The 20,142-nt window shown below is 52.7% G+C and overlaps 1 protein-coding gene across 1 annotated transcript in view; it reads left to right on the top strand.

Annotated features, from left to right (window-relative positions):
• FA2H (fatty acid 2-hydroxylase) overlaps positions 1-19,163 on the top strand; it is a 48,916-nt gene extending 29,753 nt beyond the window's left edge. The window contains exons 3-7 of the mRNA XM_082750828.1: positions 7,605-7,747; positions 8,345-8,451; positions 14,326-14,498; positions 15,971-16,223; positions 17,682-19,163. Coding sequence (XP_082606954.1) covers positions 7,605-7,747; positions 8,345-8,451; positions 14,326-14,498; positions 15,971-16,223; positions 17,682-17,761 — 756 coding nt within the window. The 3' untranslated portion in view covers positions 17,762-19,163. The remainder of the gene's footprint in view (positions 1-7,604; positions 7,748-8,344; positions 8,452-14,325; positions 14,499-15,970; positions 16,224-17,681) is intronic.
• The last annotated feature ends 979 nt before the right edge of the window (positions 19,164-20,142 follow it).

Below are 20,142 nucleotides of genomic sequence, written 5' to 3' on the forward strand. Positions count from 1 at the left end.
ATCTGATTTAATCCTTTCAACAACACAACAGGTTAGACTGATCTTGATTTAACTAATGAGGAAGAGCCCAAGTCTCAAGCCTGAAGTGACCCGCTAGTTGGCCTAGCGGTGGCCGGAGGTTACTGCAGAGCCCCCTCCTCTGCTGTGTATCTGGGACCCCTTCCAGCCTGACAGCCACCCTGTCCTGGGAGAGGGGTTGAGGCTGAGGTATAGGTATAGGCTTCCTCCCTACCCTGCCTTGGGGGAATCCAGAACTGTTCCCACGGGCTGTTCCAGGTCCAGGCGGGCTACCGGAGGGTGAGACCCTGGCTCTTCCCTCAGAAACAGGTGGGATCATCCGGCCACGGGTCTTACAAAGAAATGTGCACCAGGGGGCTCTCCAGCCCCAGGTCCCCTGTGCATGCATCCCCATGCACATAACCCTTGGCTTCAGGGGCTAATCCGGGGGGTCCCCAGGGCCTACACAGATGTTGATGTGGGCTTCATGGGTTTAACCTTTCGGGACCCTCAGATAAGTCGCTGAGAACTGGGGAGAAGGGCCCCTGGATCAGAACAAGCACCCCCTTGCCCAGCCCACATCTTGGGAAGGGTCAACCTCAACACCGTGGGAGCAGGCCTGGCTCAGCTCCCCGTACTCTGTCCACCGGTCACCTTGGGTCTCCTTGGGCCTTCTTTCTCACCTTGACCCTCCCCAGAGTAGGCACTGAGAGAGTCCAGAGAGAGACCCACAGGGACCCCCTAAAGGCTGTCCTTTTGGGGCCCTGGTTTCCTGAGTCTCACTCTCTTGCCCAGAGCTTCTGGCCCCTCTTCCAAAGCGCACAGCAGGGCTCAGAAGATAACCCAGGACGAAAACAGGCAGGTGCCCTGGGTGGGCACTGACCTCTGTGTCCCCATGAGGGCCGTGGACGGGGCAGACGGGGGCACAGGACATACGCCTGGATGGCCACCCATAGCTCCAGGCTTGTTTTTCTGCCAAGTTGGAGGAAATTATTCCCACCCTGTACTGTCTGGGGTTTTCAGGAGGATCTGGAAGTGTAGGAAAGAGTAGAGAAAGTGTGCTGCTGGTGAAATGCCAGCCAGCCTGCTTTGGGATGGGGACAAGGCAGGAGTCTCAGCCACTCATCAGCCCTGAGGACCGAGGTCCCCATGACTTTCTGTGTGACATGGCCAGGCCTTCTCTCTCCCTGGGGTCAGGCCCTCCACCCCTGTTTCCCGGCCACACTCATCCCTGAAACCTCATAGGGGGAAGCCTGAGGCTACTACTTCCCCTGGGTACAAGGAAGAAGAGGATGGACTGGAACTGACTCTGTGGGCTTGAGCTTGTCCAGCTGGGTCCCCCATTAGACTGTACAGGACGGGTCCATAATGCCCCTGTGAGACCCTCAAAGCCTCTGTACTGAGGAATTCACAGCCATAGGGGGCCTGAGTCAGCTGAGAGGAGCCCCCCCCACCCCAGCCCTGTGGTTAAGACCTCCGGCTGGCTTGAGGGCAGGTCCTGTCTGCAGCACAGACTGTTGAGCATCTTACCTCAGTCTCCTCGTCTGTAGAATGGGGTCGTCTCGGGCTCTAGCTCTCAAAAGCACAGCTTGTATAGGATAATGGACATGAAGGCTGGGCCCAGGGGGCCTATGATGGGGACAGAGAAACAGTGGCTGGGATTCTGGGAGAGCTTCTTGTCCTCACTCCTCTCCCCACTGGGCATGGCTGGTTGGAAGCCCATCCCTGACCGTCCTGGCTTGGGAGGCATCCCCGGAGCTAGGAGTTCTGTGGTTTGGGTGGACGTGACCATCCAAACAATTGCTCGAGGTCAAGGCTGTGGAGGTAGGAGGAACTGCTGGCACCGAGCCGCAGGCCCCTCTCCTCCATGTGCCCTGTCTGGGGAAAAGCAGAGTCTCTGCTTGCTGCTCCTGAGCTGGGGTGGCCCCTGGGAAGAGTTCAGTGCCACCCGGCCCCTGTGCTGCCTGGCAGGAGAGGAACCTGGGGGGACAGGGAGGCCCCCTCCCAACCCTGGCAGCATGCAAGCCCTCCCATGCTCCCTCTGGGCAGCCAGCTGCCCTTTCCCCCTGCAGGCCCTGCTGCAGCTGCATTCCTGACATAGCCCAGGACAGCCCTCCCCCTCCCCCTCCCCCTCCCTTGGGTCTGGGGCAGAGCCTGGTCGGGGAGGGGAGTAGGACCTTGGCCAAACTTACCCCCATTTGCATGTGTTTCTTGGTGCCCAGCCTGTTGCACAGGATTTTTGAGTTCATAAAAGGACCCCCACCCCCAACAAGCAGTTTCTGGGCATATCTTCACCCTCCTCCACACAGTCCGCTTGAGCTGGGTACCCCTGAGTGAATCACTTGCTATCTCTGAGCACCACATCTGTAAAAAGCGGATTTGCTATTGGGAAGGTAGCTACAGGAGCCCGCCCCCCACCACCACCTGACAACCGGAGGTGTGGTCAATGGTCTGTTCTCTCCTTTCCAAAGGCCTCTCTGCCCATGTGTTCCTTGTGTTCCAGAACCTCAAGAAGTATGGGTGGGAAGTGGCAGGACCAGGTGCTAGGAGGGGGTGAACCAGAGCCAGTTGTTTGGAAGGACTAAGGAACCAAGGGATCATGAGCCAAGGTGAAGAGGAAGTGAAATTTATTTGGATTCCCATCTTCCCATCCCATCAGATTCTGAGCTGTCCTCTCTCACCATCCCCCTTCTCAAGAGCAGTTCCCATCCAGCTGCCCTGCTGGAAATGCCCCAGTGAGTGAGTGAGAGGTGCTGGACGTATTAGTACCCAGCGGAGAATTTCTGTCCGTGATCAGACTGGAGGAGAACTGAGAAAAGGCACCTCGTTGGCGCACGTGCTCTCCAAACCAAGGATGAGCGTATGGTGAATGGCCCATCCCCCAGGAGATTGTGTGGAGGGAAGACTGGGCTGGGGGGATATGGGGAAGCGCCCACTCCAAGACCAACCAATCCCATTTCAAGAGTCATTTCTCCCCCTCTGGGCCTCAGTGTTCCTTCCCCATAAAATGGGGAGGAGGTCAGCAGGCTTGGATTTCTGTACTTGGATGGAAGTCTCACTTTATTTCCCCTGGAATAGTGGGCTAAGGCTCCAGTAATGGAAATATAGGTGTTGGCCATTGAGGACTGAGGGGGATGTTTGCAGAGGGGAGAGTGAGTGAGCCTCCTTCGGATTCTTCCAGGGTGGTGCTTGAGCCACCAGAGTGAAGCAGAGGGCCACCTCACAAAAAACACACCATGGGCTAGACATGGAGTCAGGTTTGAGGCCCGCCAAGGCCAGTGAGTGGATCGGAGGTAGCCTTACAATCAACTCTAGACAGCAAGTCTGCCGTTTGTACAGTGGCCAGTGACCACTGGTCTACCCAAGGAGGGACCAAAGTCATCTCCAAAGACCAGATGGGCCACAGGACATTGAATGAGAGAACCCTGTGTTCAAGGGGGGAAGGGGTGCTGCAGAGGCTGGACCTGTCCACCACACCTGAAAACAACCAGCCCTCCATATCTGCTGTCCTATTGTTCTGCTCCCTTTGCAATAATTCAGGCTAGAATTATTGCAAAGATTCAGGCTAGAATCCCAGTTTGCTGCTCATCTAGACATATATCCTGTGTCACAACTGAATTAAGCTTGTAAATCCTATGCTGTTTTCTACCCACTTATGAAATAAGGGCAAAATGGATCAATAGGTAAATATTTGCCCAAACCTTTGCTGGGCTGAGGGTGGGGCCTGCCTGCCCATACCGCTGTGTTATAGCTAGAAACGGTCACTGTCTCAGATAGCTAAGTCTGAATTACGTGCACAAATGGAAAAAGACATCTAATGTTGTATGTAACATGCAAAAATGGAATATATAAAATCCAGGGGTTTCATTCAGGATAGATGGTGATAAGTTAAGGATGCATATTATCATCCTTGGAGCAGCAACTGTGGGAAAAATACAAAAGGGCATAACTAAAAAGCCAATAGAGATTATAGTATAGAATATTTCAGGATGTCTAGGTGGCTCAGTCAGTTAAGTGTCTGCGATCAGCTCACCTCATGATCTCTAGGTCCTGAGATCAAGCCCCACATCGGGCTTCCTGCTCAGCAGGGAGTCCATTTCTCACTCTCTCCCTCTCTCTCTTCCCTTCCCTGTCATTCATTCTCTTTTTCAAATAAATAAAATCTGTTTTTTAAAAAAATAATATTTAGGGCGCCTAGGTGGCTCAGTGGGTTAAGCCACTGCCTTCGGCTCAGGTCATGATCTCAGGGTCCTGGGATCGAGTCCCACATCGGGCTCTCTGCTCAGCAGGGGCCTGCTTCCCTTCCTCTCTCTCTGCCTGCCTCTCTGCCTACTTGTGATCTCTCTCTGTCAAATAAATAAATAAAATTCTTTAAAAAATAATAATAATATTTATAAATACTTGGTTAATGCAAACAAGACAAGAAAGGAAGGTGGAGGAAACAAGTAGAAAACAAATAGCATGATGGTAGACCTACCCCAGTATTAAATGTAAATGAACTAAATACTCCAATTAAAACTTAGAGATTGTCTGTCTAGATCAAAAAAGCAAGACCCAACTATATGCTATGTTCAAGAGATGCACTTTAAATGTAAAGATACACTCAAGAGGAGAGTAAAGGGGTGGGAAAAGATAGACCATGCAAGCACCAAGCATAAAAAAGCCCAGTAGTGGCTCCATTAAAATCAGACAAAGTGGGCTTCAGGACAAGGACAAAGGACCAAGATAGCTATTACCCAAAGATAAAGGAGCCAATTCATCAAAAAGACAAAACTGGGGAACCTTGGGCAAGTTACCCAGTCTCATTTCCCATCTCCAAAATAATAATAGCAGTACCTGCCTCGTTAGGGGTATGGTGAGGATCAAATTATTGAATCCCAACGTGTTTAGAACCATGCTTGGCACATGTCAAATGCTCTGTGGATGTTAGTTCTCAAGGTTATTGCATTTGGGACAGAGCCTCAAGTTCTTAACCATGACCCTGGCTTTGCTTCCTCTGAGGTGGGGCTCTGCAGGCTGCTGCAAGATAGGGTGTAAATACAGGCCACTAGCTGGTTCCTCCAGTTCTTTTTCCTGGTAGGTGGTACTGTGTGCGTGCGTGTGTAGAGACATGAGGCCAAGGAATGGAAGGAATGAGACAGCATGTACCCAATGAATCTGTTTCCTATGACACCCAAGGGAGAAAGTCAAGGAGGAGTGGAGACGGGCTAGGAAGTGAGCAGGCACCAGGTGGAATTTGGGTGGTTGCCTGGTATAACTGGTGCTGAATGGTATGTCTCCAGGCTGACCTGAGTCATTTCCTAACCTGAGAAGCAGGAAGGCAGCCCCTATGTGGGAATTACCAAGTTCACATGGCAGGAACCACAAAGATCTTTGGGCCTTTCCAAAGATCTTTGTGGTTCCTGCCATGTGGTCATGGGGAACAGAAAGAATGCCCAGCGAATTCCCTGCTTGCCCTGAGGCCCCTACACCCCGGCTCCAAGGCAGTGGTAGTGGGGCTGTTTTCACCTGTGGCAGGGCTTGGAGATCTGCTAAAGCTATGCCAGCTTTGGCACGGAGGTCTGGGCAAGAATGACGCTCCAACCAGGGATGCGGGAAGACAGGTCTCTGCATCACTGTTGACTCCTTCTCCCAGGCTCAAGGGCTCTTCCATCATGTACACCTCCTTTTCCTCTCTTTGACTCTCCTGATACTATCTCCTTTATCACCTTCAGTGGCTACTTCCTTATGCTGGAGATTTACTGACACCCACCACACACTGGGTACATCTCAGCCTCTCTCCTGTTGTGGGTGGTAGGTCAGAGCAAGCTGGCTTTTGGAGACGAAGAGCTCCAAGAAGTAAAGGCACTTGCCTATTTCTGATAAATGGCAGAGTCTGGCTTTCAAGATGGTGCATCACTACAAATTCATTGTTCTTTACTGGTTTTAGTTTACTGATTTTGGTCCAAATTAATCTTCTTCAATACCCGGACTCATCAGAAATCTTTGAGTTTTCCTGTGCCCAGAGCTGTAGCTTCCAAGTTTATTTTATCTTGTATCCCTATGACTAAAACATTGAGCGTGCATTCTCCATTTTATGTCCATTTTAATTATGTATAAATTATTTGCATGTGGGGCGCCTGGGTGGCTCAGTGGGTTAAAGCCTCTGCCTTCAGCTTGGGTTGTGATCCCAGGGTCCTGGGATCGGGCCCCGCGTTGGGCTCTCTGCTCAGCACAGAGCCTGCTTCCCCCTCTTTCTGCCGGCCTCTCTGCCTACTTGTGATCTCTGTCTGTCAAATAAATAAATAAATCTTTAAGAAAAAATTATTTGCACGTGCTAATGTACTCTTATATTATGTACATTAGAAAATATTCATATGTGGTTTAAAGATGAGATAAATATATCACAAATAGAAAGGGTCTCTAATATTCTCTCCCTGCATCTGCGGATCAGCCTGGGAGTACCCCTAGGATATGTATACATCCCTACCTTGAAAACAGTTGGCCTGGGGAAAGAAGTGCCCACTTGTGGGCCTGGTACAGGGTGTTCTGCCATCTGAAGGTGTCCGCAGATTTCTTCCTACTGCCCTGCGGATCAGTGTCAAGGTACCAAATGGGCCCAGTCATTCTCAACTCCACGTCTTCCTCTACACCCTGCCCCTCTCCTCCTTTCCTTGTCCTCCATATTGTGTGAGCTCTAGCCCAACCCCTGGGTTTTCTGCAAAGTCTTTTCTTCAACCTGGACCCAGACATTTGTACCAGTCATTCTACATCCTGATCTCAGCCTGCCTGTATCACCGCTAAACAAACTATCTTGATGGAATGTTCCATGTTGCCAAGCATTTTAGGCAGGTACTATTATTATTACTTCCATCTAATAGCTGGGGAATCTGAAGCTCAGAGAGGTTGGGGAATTTGCCCAAGGCCACACAGTAAGTGATGGGGCCAGGATTTATACCTGGACCTGACTCTAGAGTCTACTCTGATTAAGCACTAAGCTAAGTAAAGTGAAGACGGTCATTTACATTACTGTTTATTTTTCTTAGCAGCTTGCATAAAAATACATACATACATGAAATATCAAGCAAATTTGTGAATGAATGAATGAATGAATGAATGAACTGCTCAGGTCAACATCAAGAAGGAAGCCAATGGTAAAAGGGAAAAGGCCTCTTATTACCAGTACAGAATGTATTGGCTCCTGTACCTAATGAGTCCTGGGAAGGACTTTAGGCTTGGGCATGGCTGAATCTGGGTGTGCAGGTGTCATCATTCAGATTCAGTGTACCCAGCTCCTGGTTTGGCTGTTCTCTGTATTGACCAAGTCCTCGAGTAGGCTCTACTAGCAAATCTAAGGTTGTGCCCTGCCAACTTAGCATCTCCAGCAGGAGGAAAGAAAGGGTGTCTGACAGTTCATTGCATCAACTCAGGTCATGGGCCTGTGCTAGATCACATCTCTGTGACCAGTGGGCTGAGATAAGCACGTCAGTTCTGGGATCACTGAAGTGGAAGGGTGGGTAGCGCCCTACGGACCACGTGAGCTGAGGTGGAGGATGGGGATTGGGGTATTGGAAGAATGAGTGTACACAGGTGTGAATATCAAGTCCACTTGACTTTGTCTCTTGCAGGATTTGGTAGACTGGCAGAAGCCCCTACTGTGGCAGGTAGGCCACTTGGGAGAGAAGTATGATGAGTGGGTCCACCAGCCAGTGATCAGGCCCATCCGCCTCTTCCACTCTGACCTCATCGAGGCCCTCTCCAAGAGTGTCTGGTGAGCCCTGCTCTGGGCCCGTGGTGGGCTGTCCCTCTCTCCTGATGCTGCTAGTCAGATACAGAAGGGGCAGGGGCGGTTGGGGCCCTCCCCAGAGCCTCGAGCTGTATTCTAAGCTGTTGAGAATACTGGAACGTGCCATAGACATACTCCATTCCTCTGCAGGCTTATCCACTGAGTGAGTGGCAACGTAACATGTAGCCGGAACCACTTTTGATGTCACCCCTGTTTTAGTCCAGACTCTGGAGGATTTTCCAGCTTCTAAAGGCCATGGGAATAATTTTGCCTGCAATTGGCTCCTTTGCCACAAGAGGTCAGCATCCATCCAGCTGCACAGAGTCTCGCCACAGGGATGCAGTTCTTTTCTTCCAATAACTTATCTCAGAGACAGAAGCAGATAGACTTACAGTCTCTCTCTTCTTTTCTCCTCCCCACCCCCAAAGCAGTGTCCCTTTGGCCCTGTGTCTCCATAAGCTTTTCGTATAGGCTTCGGTCTCATTTATCCCTTCCTCTAGTTGAGAGATGCATCTCTGAGGAAGCTGGACGCAGTCGAGCCCCAGTGCATGTATCTCTCTTACCCTGATGGCTCTCCTGCAGGTACAATGTCCCCATCATCTGGATGCCCCTGATGCTGTACTTCAGTTGGTCCCACTACCGAACCCTCGCTCAGGGCAACGTTCGACTCTTCGAGTCCTTCAGCACAGGTAACGTTGGTTCCTTCCTGCAGGCAGGAGATTCCAGTGTTGTCTCTGGTCCTGAGTTTTGAAGAACCTAGAACCCCAAGCCACATCGTGAACATTTATAGAGGAGACCTATCTGTAGCGATAGACTCCCAAAGAACAATGGCAGGCTCCCCACCCCCAACCCCAAATGGATAAAGGAAAAAAAAACAAAACAGCCACATGTTAGCAGAAACTAAATGAAATCATTTCATAGCAATAAAAAAGAGGGCTTCCTGCTGAGTCTAGTGCTATGAAATGGGACTTGGGCTAGTTAAGAAACGGAATGAAATCATTGCACTAGATGCACAGCTGGGAGCTGGACTCACAGTGCCCCCATGAGCACAGCACAGGTTAGAACCTGGGAGAGAAAGATGTGGAGATATCCTGCCATGTTCCCTGGGCAGAGGCCCATGCAGCAGAAACCCTGACCTGGCGTACCAACCCCACTAATGACTATGAGCACTTACCAAGTGCCAGGCCAGCTGCTTTCCAGGGACCATCCCCCTCAGCCCTCCCAGCATTTCCATGAGAGTGGTACTGTCACCGTGCCCTTTTAGAGATGAGGAGATGGTGCCTCAGACAGGTCAAGCAGGTGGTTCAGGTCCCGTGGCTAGGACGGGCTTGGGTGTGGCCACTTCCGCCAGCCTATTGCCCTGCTTGTGCCTCTAGGAATAAGCCGCCTGCCCAGGTGGTCCCCTGTCCTAGCACAGCCAGCCTCGGGGAGGTGCTAGCTCCCAGGGGGCGGTGGTGGCTCAGACCGAGGTGAGGTTGGGGGACAGGCAGGAGAGGGCTGCTGTGGGTTGTTGAGGTAGACTTTCCTCTTCTGATTGCCTGTCATGTTCTTGACTGTGAACCTTCAGAGGCCCCCCTCTCTCTGCCGGACATGGGCTCCTTCTCCCCACGCTGCAAGGCTTCTTTCCTGCTCACCTCTGCCGGGAGTGGCAAGTTGAGGGCCTGGATGGCTTAGGTGAGAGGGACCAGGAGGCTGCAGCGAAGAGAGCCTGTTTTCTCAGCTGGCCCTGGGAGGGGTGGGGATGGACGAGCTGCAGGAAGCCCCCAGCACCCAGAACTGCTCCCGTGCACCACGGGTTAACACGCCCGCCCTGCAAGCCAAGGTTACCCTTTTCTGCCCACGCTGAATAGCTCAGGCACAGCACGGGGCTTGTTGCTCAGAAGGCCTGCTCACTGAATCGCCCACTGTCCACCCGGCGCTCCCCTAACAATCACCAACAGTGGCAGGGCCGCCAAGCCTGGCAGCCGGAGGGGGAAGGGGATGCCAGAGCTTTGGCCCAGGTCCCTCTGCAGGATTCCTCCAGAGATGCCACTCGGTACCAGCTCCGGCCGGATGGGCCGACAGGGGTGATGCTGGGGTGAGGGGGCGGGCAGAGGTTTGACCTATAGGAGGGGACTCTGCTGTGTGGCGGGGAGGGTGGTTTGAGGGCTGGGTCCGGAGGCAGGCCACTGCAGAGAGCTGAACTGTGCTGTGTAATAGAGGTCCAGTGTAGAGCCTGTGACCACAAGGCCAGGAGTGAGGGCACGAGAGAGATGCGTCCACAGCCCTCCCTCATCCCTTAGCTCGTCAGGCGAGGCACAGGCCACAGGCAGAGAGCATAAGTACCATGAGGGGATGCTCAAAAGGGTCCCAGTGCAGCTGTTGGATAGAGGGTAAATGGGAATAAAGGCAGAAAAGTCAGGGTGCCAAGGAGCTGTGGAAGCTGAACAGAGATGCCAGTTCAATGCTGAAATTCCCAGATGCACATGGGAAAATGCTTGGAAAGGTAGAGGCGTTCTGCAAATTTAGGACAGCCCTCAGAGCAGTTCCTGGGAGCAGAGGAGAGAGAACACCATGCCAGAACTGTGGCCAGGCAGCACCTTAGGGATGCAGGCCACCTGAGCCAAGGTCAAGACCAAACTCTGTGGCCAGGGAATGTTCCTGCATATCCAGTCCTTTCCCTGCTGAGAAGAGAGCTAAGCAGTGAGGTAGGACTCCTGCACTGTGGGCAGGGGGAGGCAGGGGGCTGGGCTGGGACCCTTTAACAGGGGACACTCCAGAACTCTACAAGGAGAATCAGGACAAGGTGGGCACAAGTTAGGACTTGAATGTATTTTTGCCTCGTGCTTAAATTTAAGTGGTCCCATATGAAAATTATAGTAGCTACCAATTATATATGAGGAGCATTATATTATTATCAGTATTAATATATAATAGTGTATTAGTCTTACTATATAGTGTATAACCTTATTATATAATCAGGTAGTCTGTTTCCTCTCTCCGAACGACAGCCTTTCATGGTGGGTAGGATATTTTACTGTTGAGAAAACACTGAGGTGGTACAGAGTTGGGATTTGAACCCAGGTCTGCAAACCAGAGCCTGTGCTCTGTGTCCTTCACCAGAGTGTTCTGAAGGACCCCAGAGGTGTCACAGCTTCCCCGGAAGGAGGGCTTCCTTGCCTACCTGAGCAGCCCCGCCAAGGTCAGATGGCCACTCACGCAAAACTGTTAGGCAGGTATCTTGTACCAAATGTGGACCCGGCTCAGGCTGACTCCTGATGAATTTCCACCACTGAGCTCACCACTCTGGGAGATCACCTGCAGAGCTGCAGGTTAGGAACAAGTGGACTGGGGAGGAAGCGCGCCTTCAGGTGCCAATTCCTAGGGATTTGGCTGTAAATCACTGCTCCACGGCTGATAGGCCCTGGGTGGGGGAGGGGTTGCAGAAGGCCCCTGCTCCCCCCACCCCACTGGGTCAGCAGTCAGCAGTACGGTCCCATTTGAGAAGCCCTCCAGGCTCTCTTATGGTTACTGCTCACCCTTACCTCCACTGCTCAGCTCAGCCTGGTACAAAAGGTCAGGTTCGTATTGGTCCTTCATTGTTTTGTCAGAATGGGGCTGGGCCTAGATTCTGTTTCAGAGAGCCAGAAGGTCACCTCCTCCCCCTGCTTTCCTGGGCTTTCTTCCTTCCTCAGCAGCCACCTGTGGTCATCTACCCTGGGCCCACTCTCTGTAAGATGGGGATGGAGGGTAAAACAGCAGCCACAGGGCAGCCCTAAGTGTCATGTGAAGGGCGGGGCAGGAGCTCTGAAACCAGCCCAGTCTGGGATGAAGGGCATCTGCGGAGGTTTCTCGAAGCAGACATCTGGGCTGCTCCAGGATCTCCAAGGATAAGGGGGCAGGGAGGGAAGTAAGGAAAATATGAGCAAAATTAGGGATATGGTGAGAGCGGGGAGGAAGGAGGATGAGGTGCATCTAAGGAGACCTAAGGACTCTGGTTTGGCCCCAGGACAGGTGGACAGGGAAGCAAGGCAAGGATGTGGCTGGCAGGACGGGACGCAAGGGACTCTGAGTGCCCTGCTGGGGGGTTGCACTTTATCTAAAGGTAAGGAGGCACCATGGCAGGGTTTGAGCAGTGCCCGGACGCAGGGGAGTGGGCTGGGAGGCAGATGCCTCATTGGGCAAGAAGTGATAATGTGGTACGGGATGAAGAGCAGGGCATCCACCAGAGAGATTTTTTTTTTTTTTAGTTGAGATGAGATTCCCGTAACATAAAATTAACCAGTTTAAAGGGAGCAATTCAGGGGTATTTAGTACCTTTGTAACAGGATACAACCACCACCTCTGCCTAGGTCCAGAACGTCTTCACCACCCCAAAAGGAAACCCTGTACCCACTGAGCAGTCACTCCCCACTTCCCCGCCCCTGTAACCACCAAATAAGCCTTCTGCCTCTGTACATTTGCCAATTGTGGACATTCTATACAGGTGGAATCATACAACACGTGGGCTTCTGGCTCTGGCTTCTTTTGCTTCACGAAGAGCTGTTAGGGAGAACCCACAGGGCGTGGTGAGGATGGATGGATGCAGGAGGGAGGGATAAGTTAAGACTTTGGTCATGTGTGGATGCTGGAACCCCTGGCTGTGGAAGAAGGTGACAGGATGGGCAGGAAGAAGATGATTGGCCTCCTATGACAGCTGCTAACTATGGGCACCTGTGGACAGGCTTATTGGCTGTGCAGGACTAGGGTGAAGGTGGAGGTCTGGGGAAGGGGGGTTGCTAGCCAGTGAGCCCGGCCGACTTCCAGGATCCAGCAGAGACTGTGTGAGAGTCAAGGGTCAAGGCTTTGGTGCTGAGGACAGGGGCAGCATTTCCGTGATGGTACCTGACGAGGGGCATCTAGAGAAGAGAGGAAAAGCCAAGTGACCCAGCAGGCGGAGAGAGGAGATGGAAAACATGCCCACACAAAAACTTGTACTGGAATGTTCACGGCAGCATTATCTGTAATAGCCCCAAAGTAGAAACAGCCCAGATGTCCATCAACTGCGGAACGGATAAACGGAGGTGATACATGGAAAAAAAGGAATGAAATCCAGACACACACTATAACAAGGATGAACCTTGAAAATAGTATATGTAAAAAAAAAAAAAAAAAAAAAAAAAAAAAGCCAGTCATAAAAAGTTCACACATGGCAGGATTCCATTTATATGGAAATGTCCAGAATAGGCAAATCCATAAACAGAAAGCAGATTTGTGCTTTCCCAGGGGCTGGGAAAGAGCAGGGGCAGGGAGGAATGGGGAGTGACTGCTAACGAAGACAGGGTTTCTTTTGGGAGTGATAGGAATGTTCTAGAATTGACTGGTGATTGGCTGCACAATACTGACTCTACTAAAGAAACCACTGAATCGTACACTTTAAGGGGGTAAATGATAGGATATGTGAATTATATTTCATGAAAGCTGTTATTTTTCAAAAGAGAGAGGAAGTCTGGCGAAAGCAATGGCTTGTGGAGGAAAGTACAAGCCCAAGTGAGAATAGGCGTGGAGAAAACAGTGGCCAGAGCTGGTGTCCCCGTGAAGCCAAAAATGAGTGAGGACAAGAAGTGAGAGCTTCCAGGACCGCGGGCTGTCATCAGAGGGTTGGGGGTGGGGAACCTCACACCTGGTGACAAGTCCATCTCTCTGGTCTTCCCGTCTCCGGGCAAATCATCTTGAGGTTTTCACATCTCTCTCGTATATGCTGTGATTCCAAGTCTTATCTGTTAAGATTTCTCTACTTGGGTTTTTCTGTCCTTCCTGCCCTCCCTCCCTCATCCCTTGTTGTTAACACCTTCGCCCACAGTCCCCTGGCTCTACTGGCTTAGTTGGTGTCATCCCTCCCTCTCCCCAGAGCCACTAAAGCGAGGTCACCCTTCCCAGGTAGGTCAGCCATTCTGACTGCTTTAACAAAACATCGCAGACTGGGGGACTTATTTAAAAAAAAAAAAAAATGGCAGAAATTGATTGCTCACAGTTCCAAAGACTACAAGTCCAAGATCAGGATGCCAGCCTGGGTCCAGCGAGCAGCCCCCCTTGCAGGTCCCAAACTTGTTGTACCCTCCCAAGGCCGAAAGGGGAGGAGCTCAGTGGGGTCTCTCCCACACGGGCACCCAGTCCTGTCCGTGATGGCTCCACCCTCACGACCTAAGCGCCCCTCAAGGGCCCCACCTCCCAACACCCTCCCTTTGGCTCACATAAGAATTTGGCGGTGGGGGTGGGGGGGACACGCAGACCACAGCACCAGGGAAGGTTCCCGCGCTGGTCACAGCTGCTCCTCTTAGTCTCCCTCAGGCGGATCTCAGCGCCGCGGCGGGCAGCGCCGTGGTTCCCCGAGAGGACCGCTCCGGCCAGCCCAGCCCAGCACAGAGTCTCAGGCCTCACTGCCCATTTTGACCCAAGAGCCCCCCCGAAGGTGGCGCAGCCCCCTAGCTGGTGGATGGAGGCGGGGTGTTCCCCAGGCGACAGGGCAGTGACACGAGCCACCGGCCATCGCTGCGCCCTGGGGCCGTCCGCCCTGACATGGCCCCTCTCCTGCCGCTCTGCAGAGTACTCGGTGGCCCTGCCGCAGTCCGCCTTCCCGGGCCTCTTCGTGATGGGGGTGCTCCTCTGGAGCCTGCTGGAGTACCTCATCCACCGCTTCCTGTTCCACATGAAGCCCCCCAGGGACAGCCATTACCTCATCATGCTGCACTTCGTCCTGCACGGCCAGCACCACAAGGTGAGCGGGGCGGGCTCCCGCCTGGCGCCTGGCAGCTGTCCCCAGCGCCCAGGGGCCTGCGGGTCTCTGTGGGAGGCAGCTGGGGAGCAAGAGGCAATCAGGGTACCCCGTGCTGCTCAGAGGGGTGACAGGCGCCTGGTCTGACCAGGGGCAGGCCTGGGCATTGGCGTCGTGAGCGCGCGTCGTGCCTGCGCGCAGTCCTCATTCATGCTGGGCAGGCAGCGGGTCCCGGTCCACTTCAGAGATCGCCTTGAATGCTCACAGCAACCAGTTCGTTCATTCATTCATTGGACAGACGCCCCCTCTCCCGCACCCCCAGTGCTCACCACGTGCAGGCACTGTTCTGGACACCGCTGGACAAAACAGTAAAAAGTCACAGCCCCCCGTAGAGCTTCCTTCTAAACAGGGTGCTACGGTTGTCCCCCTCTGCAGAGCCGCACACCGAGGCTTGGAGAAAATTAAGAAACAGAGGAAGTTGCCCAAAGTCACACCCAGGAGGTTGGGTCCCATTCTGTGAATTCGAGTCCAGGCACTCAACCCTCCACCACCCTGGGGCCCTTGGGGGACAGACAGTATGTCATCCAGAGGCTGGGAGCAAAAGCAGAGCTGATGTAGGAGGCTGCAGTCCCCAGCCCTCCTCAGTTCCTGCAGGGTGCTATTCTCTGCCTCGCCCAGGGCGTGCCTTCCCTAGTTTCTCCCTTCTCCCCCGCTTCCCACCTTCTTCAAGGAGCTGGGGTGGCGGGGGGGAGGCCCAGGTCAGCACATGGCCCTGAGACCATCACCTGCTTTATCTCTCTCTTCCCCACCCACCCTCCCAGCCCAGAGAGGGTTGGGCTCTTCCCAGAAGACTCACCAAGGCATCTGTGAAATCGTACCTCTATGCCAAGCCCTTGGCTTTTGATGCTCCAGAGCCCAAGTCTTGGCTCTTTGTTCTGGTTCACCGTGACCACACCCCCTTGGAACCAAGAAGGGCTGCCCTGAGGATGTAGGGACAGGGAGAATGTATCTGTGAACACTTGCAGTACCATTCTTCCCTGTGAGCCTGCACTGACCTCAGCTTGTCGGGGTGCTGCTCCTCCCAGACAACACCAGGCCTCGGTCTGGGGACCCTGCGTGGTGTCTGGTGGTAGCTCTTCTCTCTAGCACTTTACACATTCCAGAGCCCAAGTGACCTCATGATCAGAGAGCAGGACTCTGAGCCATGAGGGTTCCACCCACATCACATCCACCATCATGTTCGGGGACAGGCTTCCAGGTCATACCCTGACTTGGAAACTGGGAGCAGGACAGGGTCTCAAGGGTTCTCAAGCATGGTGGCCGGCCCTCCCCAAAGCCACCGAAGGTGCTAGTCCTCCCACCCCCCATGACAGGCTGCTGGAATGTGTGGGCTGCTCTGCCCCTATCCTCTGCTGCTGAGACTACAGGTCGGCCGGCCTGGCTGGCTTCTGACGTGTGAGCCTCTCCATCCACAGGCACCCTTCGATGAATCCCGCCTGGTCTTCCCCCCCGTACCGGCTTCTCTGGGCATTGCCTTCTTCTACATCATTTTACGGCTCCTCCTCCCCGAGGCGGTGGGGGGCATAATGTTTGCTGGGGGCCTCCTGGGCTACATCATCTACGATATGATCCATTACTACCTACACTTCGGCTCGCCACACAAGGGCTCCTACCTGTACAACATGAAGACCTACCATGCCAAGCATCACTTTGCACATCAGAAGTCAGGTGAGGCCCCCACGTCCCTGCCTCCCCCATTTGCTTACTCTTTTATTTGCCAGTCGCCACTGAGGCCTTAGCAAAGTCCAGGCACTATTCTAGGTACGGGGGAATCTACAGCAAGGCAAATCAGGAGCTCTGACCCCGCTCCCTGGGAGACAAAGAAGGAAATCAATAAATTAGCAAAGATGATTTTAGGCCATGTTAAGGGCCACAGAGAGAAGAAACCAACAGGTTGTGGGAGAGGGTCCAGCTGTGTCTAACAAAATTTAATGCAAGTCACAGATGTGATTTTAGATTTTCTAGTGGCTTCATTGACAAGTAAAATTAAACAGATATAATTAGTTTTTTTTCTAAATTTTTAAAATATTTTTATTTATTTATTAGAGAGAGAGAGAGAGAGAGAGAAAAGAAGCGTGAATGGGGTGGGGCAGGCAGAGGGAGAAGCAGGCTCCCCACTGAGCAGAGAGCCTGATGCAGGACTCGATCCCAGGACCCCTGGGATCATGACCTGGGCTTAAGGCAGATGACTGAGCCACCCAGGCACCCCAGATGTAGTTAGTTTTGATAATATATTTTATTAAGCCAAATACAACCAAAATATCACCATTTCAACCCATAACTAATACAGAAATTTGCTAATGAGCTGTATTACATTCTCTGTCATATATTAAGTCTTCAACATCTGGTGTGGACGTTACACTTACAGCACATCTCAATTCAAGTGCTAAGCTTTCATTAGAAATACTTGATCTATTTTTAGAGTTTATAAAATTGACTATAAAAAGTGCCAAAAAAGTAGATTCATACATGTGAGTTGTCGTAAACGGTGCTTACAAGTTTTCCAGAACTCAATCAACTCTCTGTTTTCAAACTGAAATTTAAGTCAAGTAAAATAGAATGACATTAGGAATCTAGTACCTCCATAGCTCTAGCTCTAGTGGTTTGGTGCCCAGCAGCCACACGGGCCAGGGTCTCCCACCTACGACAGCCCAGCCCTAGGTCGAGCGTTCCAGGAAGGTGTCCGCGCAGAGCGGTCTTTGCAGCTGAGGCGTCCACTAAGAGGAGCCGGCATCCAGTGTCCGGGGAAAGAGCATCCCAGGAGCAACAGGTGCAAAGCCTCTGTTCCAGCCTGTGAAGCAGGAATGAACTTGTCATCTCCAAAGAGAAGGAAGAGGCTGAAGTATGAGAGAGAGGAAGCATCAGGCAGGAGCCAGGCTCTCCCTGGAACTCAGGACCGATAAGGAACTTGGATTTATTCCATTGGCATCCTCGGGAGACTAGAAACACAAGTGCCGGGCTCTCGACTTCTGCCAGGATGGCCCCGAGAGTTGGGAAGGCCAGCAGGGACAGATGTTCAAACCCCGCCTGCGCGCTGGTCCTCCCTCCCCAGGCTCCCTTCCCGAGGAAATTCCTCGCCCGTCCTCACCAGTGCCTCATCTTCTCCCCGTTTGTCTCCCTCTCTAGGATATGGCATCAGCAGTAAACTGTGGGATCACTTCTTCCACACCCTCATACCGGAAGAACCCCACCTGAAGATGCAATGACAACTCCCAGCCCCACCGTCCTACCCTCTGCCCGACCGTGGCCTCTGCCCCATCCCCGCCGCACACCCCCCCACACCCAGACCCTGCAAAGGAGGTTTGCTCGGCCAGGCAGGACAGGCTTTGTCGGGCCGGTGAGGGTGCTGGGGAGACCAGGAAGGCTGGGACTGACCCCGAGACAGCGCTCCTGACCCACCAAGTAGCTCTCGGGGATGAGCTCTTTCCTGGAGCATCTCGGCCTCTCCACTTGCACCCCTGCCCTGAGCCTTAGCCCACGGGACTGCTTCAGGACCCGGCCAACAGGGAATTTCCCAAGGGGAATGAAGGAAACTGACCTCTGAGGCCAAACCTGTGCCCCCACCTGTGTCTTACAGCTTGGACTCCCTAGGTAGGACACCCCTGTCCCCATGGTGGAGCTGCAAAGAGTGGGTGTGCAGGGCCTGTGGCCCTTGTCTCCCTAACCGTCCTTTTCTGAGGAGACTTTGGTGGCTCTTGCTGTTCTCCTGATGAGTGGAGAACACTGAGGTAGAGGAAGGGCTCTTGTCATAAGAAGAGACGACATGACGCCTCCCGCAGGCCACCTCCAGTTCCGGCGGCAGTGCCTTTGTCTACGACCCGTCACACCTGCCCACTGTGGGGCCAGATGTCTCGGGCTGCATCTCCTCCAGCGCCCACACGCAGGGCCCTCACCTGCCTCTGCAGATGGGCCGGGGGGCTGCTGGCGGGGCTTCCAAGCTGATGGGAGCCCAGGCCCCTTTCTTTAGGAACCAGCAGCTTCTCTAGCGCTAACCTGCCTGTCTTCAGAATCTTAAAGCTTTTCCCCAAGGGAGGCTGAAGAGGCTTCTCTGTGGGTAGGAGCCCCACCCGATGTCTGGCCATTCTTGACCTCTGCCTGGCACAGGTGGGCCTCTACCCCCCTCACTCAGGACCCTTCCAGCTAGTGCCTCCTGACACCAAGAAGGAGCTTTCATGCGGTGCCTTATCTCCCCGACCTGCTTCCCTGCACCTTCCCCCCAGCAGATGAGGTTCTTGCCCCTTCTTCCTTATAACCAAAACCCTCACTGCTCCTAAGAGAGTCTTATTTATAAACCATATAAATGCCTTTAGTCTGGCCCCAGACCAAGTAGCTGCTCAGACTGCCCTGTCTAATCCTCCATGTCAGGCTTATGTAAAAAAATGTTGTCCTGTTCTTGTTTTCTTCTTACCCACAAACCGTTACTACTTGAAATTTCCTGAAAACTCGCTGAGGGTAAAGGCTAAAAAGAAAAGCAGCGTGAAGAATCCTGTGATTTGTACTGTTTACCGTGGAGTTATTTAAAGATTTCAGAATAAATATGCAAACTACAATTGTGAAATAAAGGTGTACATAAATTGTATATTTTGGAAAAATAAAAATGCTGAAAAAAGAAAATCAAGAAAGTTTTGCTGCTCCTGTGGGTGGTGCCCCACCAGACGTCCTGGCTGGGGGGAGGGGCGGCGGGGGGGGGGCGGGGGAGAGGAAGAGGCTGGTCTAGCAGGGCGGGAACATCTTTTTTTCTCACTGATCAGGCTGTGTAGACCTGTGGGAGCATCCTGATGATAAAAAGCTTACCAACCCTTACCCTCTGATTCTGTCCTTTACTGCTGTAAATTCTCCGCAGACCACACCGCCCCTCACTGCCGGCACCTGGGGTGGAGGCCTGGACACAGCATTCTTCCAGGATTTATCAGACCCCAGCTGAGATCCTAATGGACTTTCCTAAAACAAAGGGAGAAGGCTGTAACAACAAAGGCCCACAGAGGGAACTAGAAATTCCGGCTAGCTCAGTGCAGATAAAAGAGTTTCTCAAGAGGTCTTCTCACTCACATCCGTTCCCACCAGGGGAACCTGTCCTCAACACTCGGGAGGCCCCGGGTGGCTCAGTCGGTTAAGCGTCTGCCTTCTGCTCAGGTCATGATCACTGGGGACCTGGGGTCAAAGCCCACATCCAGCTCCTTGCTCAGCGGAGAGCCTGCTTCTCCCTCTGCTTACCTCTCTTTCTCTCTCTCTCTCTGACAAATAAAATAATAAATAAAAATCTTAAAAACAAAATGTTTGGTGTCTAATTCAATCTGATTGGCGGCGATGGACCGGATTTGCCCTCCAGAGGCAGAACCAGAAGTAGAAGAGGAAGAGGAAGGAAGCTAATAAGCTACTGTCCGTTAGGCTCTGGAACCCAGAAGGAGTCCCAGCGTCTGGCACCTGTTCAGGCTGAAGCAGCCAGCCAGGCTTCCATCCTGAAGATACGTGTGACCTCTCTGAGCCACCCATCCCACAAACTCCTGGAACTGGGCCTGTGCAAGCGGCAGAAATCACAACCTGCACTTCCTAGGTGTTGCTGGAGATCTGACCCACAGAACATTGT

Source organism: Mustela nivalis, assembly GCF_964662115.1.
Source record: "Mustela nivalis genome assembly, contig: HAP1_SCAFFOLD_1905, whole genome shotgun sequence".
NCBI classification, from domain to species: domain Eukaryota; kingdom Metazoa; phylum Chordata; class Mammalia; order Carnivora; family Mustelidae; genus Mustela; species Mustela nivalis.